Source organism: Nicotiana attenuata, unplaced genomic scaffold (genome assembly GCF_001879085.1).
Source record: "Nicotiana attenuata strain UT unplaced genomic scaffold, NIATTr2, whole genome shotgun sequence".
Lineage (NCBI taxonomy): Eukaryota > Viridiplantae > Streptophyta > Magnoliopsida > Solanales > Solanaceae > Nicotiana > Nicotiana attenuata.
The window spans coordinates 335157-343105 of NW_017670964.1; the positions used below are offsets into that span (position 1 = coordinate 335157).

Sequence of the window (7949 nt, forward strand, 5' to 3'; positions counted from 1 at the left end):
AAAAATTTAAATTACAAAAAAAAAGTAAAAAAAAAATTGTGCCGTGGGGGATGGGGGGTGGTGTGCAGAAAAATGAAAAAACAGAAATTTGAAATTGCAAAAAAAAAAAATTTAAGGTAAAAAAAATTTTTTTTTAGCGGGAGGGGGGGATAGAGGGGTAGTAGGGTGGATGGTAACGGAAAAACTGAAATTTAAAAAAAAAACCTTTTTTTGGAAAGGGGGTGGGGTGGGTTGGTGAGGGTGAGAAAGGTTGAGAAGGAGCTTTGGAAAATGTTTTCCCTTCTTTTGATAAGGAAAACATTTTCCTCCAATTTGAGGAAAATGAATTGATAAGGAAAATATTTTCCAAAACATTTAAGCCAACCAAATATGGGAAAATTGGAAACATTTTCCAGAAAATATTTTCCTTCATACCAAACACACCCTAAAAGCTTGGCGAAACACTTCAACTTTGAAAAAAAAAGCTTTTGGCTTGGAAAAGCTTGGCCAAACAAGCTATAAAGTTAATTCTCATACGACTAATAGCTTGTTTGGCCAAGTTGGAAAAATAAGCTTATTTTGAGAAGTGCTCTTTTTAAAAGTGTTTTTTTCAAAAGTACTTTTGGTGAAAAGTAGTTTGTGTTTGGCTAATTAATTTGAAAAGCACTTATGAGCAACAATTCGTGTTTGGCTAAACTTTTAAAAAGTGCTTCTAAGTGTATTTTTCTCAAAAGTGCTTATGAGAAGAAGTTACTTTTTTCTACTTCTCCAAAAATACTTCTACTCAAAAATACTTTTTTTCTTCTAAAAGCTTGGCCGAACATTTTAACTTAGAAGATATTTTTTTTAGCTTGTAGAAGCTTGGCCAAACAGGCTATAAATAAATATCAAATATTTTGTAATTTTTGACTATATCTAAATAATGGTCCTTCACATGGCTGTGTGCGCACTTACGGGCGATTTACTAAAATGGCCTTGAAATTGAAAGTCGGTAGTCTTGAACTTTTCCCTTTTACCCCATTACTTGAAGGTTGCCCATGGAGCAAACCGGGACAAAAGGTTACCCATGACATAAGAGAAGGGGAAAAAAAGTACCATTGTTGAGATATCTGCAATTTTTTGGTGCACTTGCCCGCTTAAACACCCCTAGTTAAACAAAAGATACAATGGGAGTATTCAGAGCCTTGGAGGAGGATTTTTAGCGCAGTTTGCCATACATATGAGCTTCGGGCCAAAGTAGCAGTTTGTAAAATTCGAAAGGATCTGAATGCTAAAATTGAATATTTGGTCTTCGACCGCAAAATAGGCACCGCTGCTCACTTGTCCGCTACTCTCACTAATTACTGGAGTTGTTTACATTGCAGGTATGTGATTTTCACTCATCCTACGTAATCTATTTTTTCAGTTGTAGAAATTCGAAACTTGGGAAATTGTTCAAGTTTGTGTAAATTGGATTTACATAATGGAGGAAACAACAGGAATTATGTGCTATAATTTTGGTGCTTATCTGGTTACAACAACAACAACCCAATGGAGTCCCACAAGTGGCGGTCTGTGGAGGGCTAGTGTGTATGCCGACCTTACCCCTAACTACGAAGATAGAGAGGCTGTTTCCGAAAGACCCTCGGCTCAAGAACGTAAAAGAAGGAGCAATAGAAAAACAATAGCAACAACAATGTAAAAAGACAGTGTAAGCAAATAATACCACGAATAATGACAGTGTAATAGAGAAACAATAGCAACAACAATGTAATAAGACAGTGTAAGCAAATAATACAACGAATAATGACATAGATCCAAGGATATGAAACTACAAGAATAGTGCCAATCCTACTCCTTATCTGGTTCTCGAGCATATTTAACTGTTTTTTCTTATTTTATTTTTCGTTTTATCCGAATTCCTTTTATTGAGCAACTCTTTTACTGCTGTCGGCCTATTTGGGAAGTGCTAGTAAGGTTCTCAAAAACCTAGAGGAGAGGCAAAACAGAAATGTTCAGAGACCAATATTCTAGGAAAAGATGTTTTAAAATCATCAAATGAGTTACATGGAATGTAGTTGGTGTAGGACAATGGAACTACTTTTAATGGTAAACTTATAGTATTTGTTTGCTAATAGGAAATATTGCTTCCCAATAGGATAATTTTTACATTTTCGGAAGGGGCCAGGACCATAGTGCTTTAGAAAGATTCCTGTTGTTGGAGCTGCATATAAGTAAATGCATGACATAGTTGGATAATAAGCTCAACAAAGATGTTTGAAGCTTAGTTTAGATGTATAGTGTGAGAGGCTAGATAAGCTTATTACTTATTTGGGTGCTAAATGATTGGATATGGGAGTTTTAAGAATCTGAATAGAGAAAATGAGGTTCTTATTCCATTGAGGCAGAGTGCTAGAAGTTCTACAGATCACAACCACTTAACAACGGAGGACTTAACTCAGCTATGAGCTAATGTATATACCGCTCACTTTCCTTATCATTTGATATTATGATGAATCACACCATCCATCAAGTGTGTTTTTAATTAAGTAAAATCCTATAGTCAGTGATTTCAACTCAGAGAGGAGTTACACCACTTCGAAGATGGAGAATTCCCTATCGAAATGTGAAGAGTGGGATTATACTAGAGAGAAGATTCACAACAGAAATAGTGTTTGCCCCAGGGTTTTGGTCTAATGATAAGAGCGCATCGCTTGATGTATGGGTTATGCGCACGTCATGAGTTCAAATCGTGACAAGACAAAAGCCCGGTATTTACGTGAGAAGGGTAGAGGGCTGGGCTCACTATCTACAAGTTTCAAACCGTGAGCCACTGGCCCTTGGGAATTTCTCGGTTATAAAAGAAAAGTGCTTATTATTCTTTAGTCTGAGGAAGCATGCAGTAGATAACACTCCCCCTTTTATTTTATTTTGTTCTTTTTGTTCAGAATGTGTGGAATTGCTCTTGATTGGACGCTTAGGTTTGCAGCATGTTCTGAAAAACAAAAGCAAAAGGCAAGGTCTATGTCTTAAGGCTTGAGGTGAACGTATTTTAGGGATTCTTCTTCTTAGTGTATTAAATAGATAAATATGATCTAAAGGTACAGAATTAATAATAAATAGAAGGGGAAAGAAAAATTAGATAGAGGACAAAGAAAACAGAAGACAGAAGAATAGATGTCGTGGTTGACTGGAATTTCATAGACGAGCACCACTTTTCAAAAAACAAAAAGAAAAAAATGAATACCATATACGAGCACTTGCGTTATAAATGGAGAATCTACTCTGAAAAAGGAACGAGGGGGGAGAGGAGAGGTAGAGGCTTCAAAATCGCCAGCTTCACCTATGAGTGTGTTCATATTTCTAAATATAATAATTAAACTAGACAAATCAATTTGGATTGTAATTTCTTAAATAAAACAAAATTTTCATATCCAATTTGAACTGCCTGAATGCTTATCCTAATTCTTATGCGTCTGTAGATTTTAAGGAGTTTATCCGACAATATGACAAATTATTGGGGAGTATTAACTTTTCCTGAATTTTGGGCGATTTCCATGATTAGTATTTATTACCAATGTTGAATTTCATTGTCCTATTCTTTCACTTACACACACTCTTGTTGGCAAACAGGCTGTTCAGGTTCCAAGTTTTGTTAGCATTCTCAGGCTAATAACTTGTGGTTCTTGAGGCATAATCTTCGCATTGACACATCTCCTTTACGGAGCTCCCTTCTCTTAAAATGCTTCAATCTCTGTATAAATACCAAAGAAACTTGTGTACAAAGATCAGGAAAAGCAGCGTCTTCGTGCAGTTTGTGTCAACTAGCTGTGGCAGCAACGTCACAAATGACGAGAGCAAGTCATTCATTAGCTTGTGTCGCAGGAAGTCGCATGGTTTATCAAAAGAAACCATCATTAGTGAAGCAAAAATACTCCAATTAGACACTCATGCATGTTCAGAAGTTTCAGCTGTAGTTGACTTCTTCCAAAACCACGGGTTTTCTGCAACCCAAGTGAAGAAAATAATTGGAATGCGCCCTCGTTTATTAGCATCGAAGGTGGACAAAACCCTAAAGCCCAAGTTGAAGTTCTTGCAATCAATTGGCTTTTCTGAAGATGAATGCAGTAAGATTATCTGTTATAACCCCAACATACTTCACAGTAGCATAGGGAAACTACTGACTCCATCCTTTGATTCCCTGAAGACTTTCATGGGTAGTAAAGTGCAAGCAATGGATGCCGTCAGACGAAGTCCACAAATCCTTAGTCGTAACATCTCTCATAATTGGAAGCAGACTGTACAGGTGTTGCACCAAGTTGGTATTCCTGATTCTCAAGTTTCAGAGTTCATTTTCAAATCTCCAGTTATCTTGACCATAAATCCCCAAAAAATGAGTGCGGTTGGCTTGAGACTCAAGGAAATGGGGTTTGATGTTACTTCTCCAGCATTTAGGATAGCTTTCACCACAATGTCGAAAGTTAGTCACTCCAATCTGGAAAGGAAATTGGAAACCTACAGAAGTGTGGGCTTTTCAGATGAGGAGATCCTTAATATTTTCAGATCACAGCCGACTTGCATGTTTTATACTGAGGAGAATATCAGGTCACTTGTGGCATTCTATGTTGATAGACTCCATTTGAGCCCGTCACACCTGTCACAAAGACCGGCTTTTCTATTGCGTAGCCTGAAGAGGAGGGTTATTCCAAGGTGTTCTGTGATGCAAGTTTTGTGGTCAAGAGGCATTGTTCCAGAAGCTGGCAAGCTATCTACTATATTAATGATTAGGGAAAAGGACTTCTTACAAACGTATGTTACTAGATATGAAGCAAAAGTTCCTGAACTGCAGGCTGCCTACCAGGGCGAACTTTTGTTCAAAGAGTACAGTTTTCATTTGCGTGAAATTCGCCAGATTTCAATGTCAAAGGGATCATCTTCAAATACTAAAGTAGCTTAGTGCTTGCACCATATGCGGTCTCATACCTCTTCAGTTTTCTTGTTTTATCACCATTTGCTATCAGAAGCTTAGTTTTTGAATAATTTGCTATCACATTCTTGGTGTTTGATTGCATGAAGATCATCCCTAGTAGCCACTCTCACCTGGAGTTGCAGGTATGTGATCTTCACTCCTTCCTATGTTTATTTTTTTTTCTTTTTCATGGAAATGCTTCGCTGTTATATTTTGTGTACATTGGATTTATATAATAGAGGAAACAACAGGAACTATACGCTATAATTAGGTGATTATATGGTTCTTGAACTTAAGTCTCATATTGTAACTTGTTATATTTTTCATTGTATCCAAATTCCTTTTCCTAAGCAAACCCTTTTTTACTGTCCTTCGTCTCTTTTTTTTTGTCTATTTGTTGTTCCTTTCTTTTTATTTGAGCTTCGGGTAATTCTGAAGAGTGTGTGAGTGAGTGCGTGTGTGTGTGTATAAAGGGAAATTGCATAACCCATCTTTTAGTTCATTATAATTTTTCCTTTTCCTCGCAAATCTATTTTGAAAAAAGAAGAAGGAAAGAAGGTAAGATGAGAGCCTATTTATTCTATAAAATTTCATGCTTTTTCAAAAAATTAAATTTTTAGTTCACCTTTGGATTGATTCTTATCTTAAAAGAGAAATTGAGGGTATGAGTTGTTATATGATATTGGACAAGCCTCACTCCATGAGCTATCTTTTGAGTTTGAGTTAGGTCCAAGGTTCATTTTTCTCAATATGGTATCAAGCCAGACCAGAGGCGGATCTAGGATTTGGAGCTTGCCGGGTGCCTTAAAGATTTGAACGTCCAATGTGTCGTTGTTTATACATTTAGAAAGAGTAAATATTTTATCGGTTTGAGCAACTTTGGACTTCTATTCGGATTACTTGTCTTTTTGATATATAATATAAATCGATTGAACGGAAAAATATAGTACTATAGTTATGATAGAGCAAAGATTTTGCAAAAGATGTTATTTTAACTTTGTGTGAAAAAAGGTAAATACTTAACTAATAAGAGACAAGAAAAAAGTCACAAGTTAACAAATAAAGTAAGGTAGTTAATATTAATTACAGAAGAAGAAAAAAGAGAATGGAATATATAATGATAGAAAATTTAACATGATGTAGTAAGCCAAAAGGTTAAAAAATGTAACTGTTGCCAGTGGGGTTCAATCATTCACCACCAAGATGGAATCTCCTACCCTTTGCCATTGGCACCTTTGTATCATTTATTACGACGGGTGGCGCTTTAAGTATATAAACGATTTCTTACATATATATATATATATATACACATATATATATATATACGCAGAATCTCGACCGAAGCTTGCGGGTGGCGTACCACCCCTCGGGCCTTACTAGATCTGCCCCAGAGCCAGACCCACTACGCCACTTGTGATGTTGCATTGTCCAATGGTGGTGTCATATTATGTCAATATTGGTTGATAGTATGGGTTGTAGTCTCTTTACATGATCTTGGACAATAATCATCTCATGAGTTAGCTTTTTGGGTTGAGTTAGGTCCATATGCTTTTTCCTCAGCACTTTTCTCTTAGTACTTATAGCAATGGAGTAGTCAGACAAGGATAGTCTATTTGCAACTGTAAAACTGTGGAATAACTTATTAATACTTATCCAAGTAAAAAGCTAGAAATATCTTATGATTTGGGTCTCCAAATCCCAATAATATTTGTGGAAATCTATATGGACCAGACCATAGCGGAGATTTTGAATAAAATGAGTAGTGAATGATTTCGAAGAAGGTGAATAGGAGACTTGTAGAACATGTTGCACTATTCAGCCTATTTGGTTTAAATGGACCAAACCACAGGGATGATTTTGAATAAACTGAGTAGGATATGATTTTGACGAAGTAAATAGGAGATCTGTAGAACATGTTGCACTATTCAGCCTATTTGGGAAGTGGTAGTAAGCCTCTCAAAAATCTAGAGGAGGGGCAAAGCAGAAAAGTTTGGAGATCAATATTCTAGAAAAAGGCGTTTTCAGATCATCTAATGAGTTACATGGAATGTAGTTGGTGGAGGGAAATGGAACTACTTTTCAATGTTAAACTTTTACTTGTTTGCTAATAGGAAAATATTGCTTCCCAACATGATGATTGTTATGTCTTCGGAAGGGGTCAGTACCATAGTACTTTAGAAAGATTCCTGTTGTTGGAGCTGCGTGCAAGAATGCATGACACAGTTGGATAATAAGCTCAACAAAGATACTGTAACTAGTTTAGATATAGTTACCACTGCTTGTGGGAGACAAGATAAGCTTATCACTTTTTTGGGTGATAGATCTGGAACTTAGGTGTTTTAAGAATCTAACTAGCATTTTGGGTGGGAAGGGTAGAGAAAATAAGGGCTTATTCCAGTGAGGCCGCATGCTATAAGTTCTATCGATCACAACCACTTTCCTATAGAAGGACATAGCTCAGCTAGTGAGCTAATGTATCAACCCCTCACTTTCCTTCCAATATTGATATACAGTTCACCACCATCCTTCAAGTGTGTTCTTGACTTGAGTAAAATCCTACAGTCAGCGACTTCAACTCGGAGAAGACTTACAGAACTTCCAAGGTAGAGTACTATCAAAATGGAAAGAGTGAGATTATCTTGGAAAGTAGATCCACAAAAGAAACAGTGTTTATTATTCTGAGGAAACATGCAGTAGACTAACACTCGCGCTTTAATGTTTTCTCTTTTTGAATCAGAATGTGTGAAATTGATCTCGATTGGGGGCTTAGGTCTGCAAAAATATTTGGAGAAAAGAAAGGACAAGGCAAGGTATATATCTTAAGGCGTGAGGTGAATTCATTTTGGGGATTGTTCTTCTTAGTGTAAAAAAAAGGATAAATATGATCTATAATTACAAAATTAATTGGAAATAGAAGGGGAAATAAAACTTAGAGGGAAAAGGAAAAACAGAAAGAATTAATGAATGGATGTTGTGGTTTACTGGAAATTTCATATACTGGCACCACTCCCCACCACCCACC

At 36.5% G+C, this 7949-nt stretch overlaps 1 protein-coding gene across 2 annotated transcripts in view; it reads left to right on the forward strand.

Annotated features, from left to right (window-relative positions):
• The first annotated feature begins 1001 nt into the window (after nt 1-1001).
• The window catches only part of LOC109244874, a 10508-nt gene continuing 3560 nt past the window's right edge, over nt 1002-7949 (forward strand). For both annotated transcript variants that reach the window (XM_019412036.1, XM_019412035.1), the window contains exons 1-2: nt 1002-1343; nt 3592-5070. In XM_019412036.1, coding sequence (XP_019267581.1) covers nt 3701-4915 — 1215 coding nt within the window. In that variant the 5' untranslated portion in view covers nt 1002-1343; nt 3592-3700 and the 3' untranslated portion in view covers nt 4916-5070. The remainder of the gene's footprint in view (nt 1344-3591; nt 5071-7949) is intronic.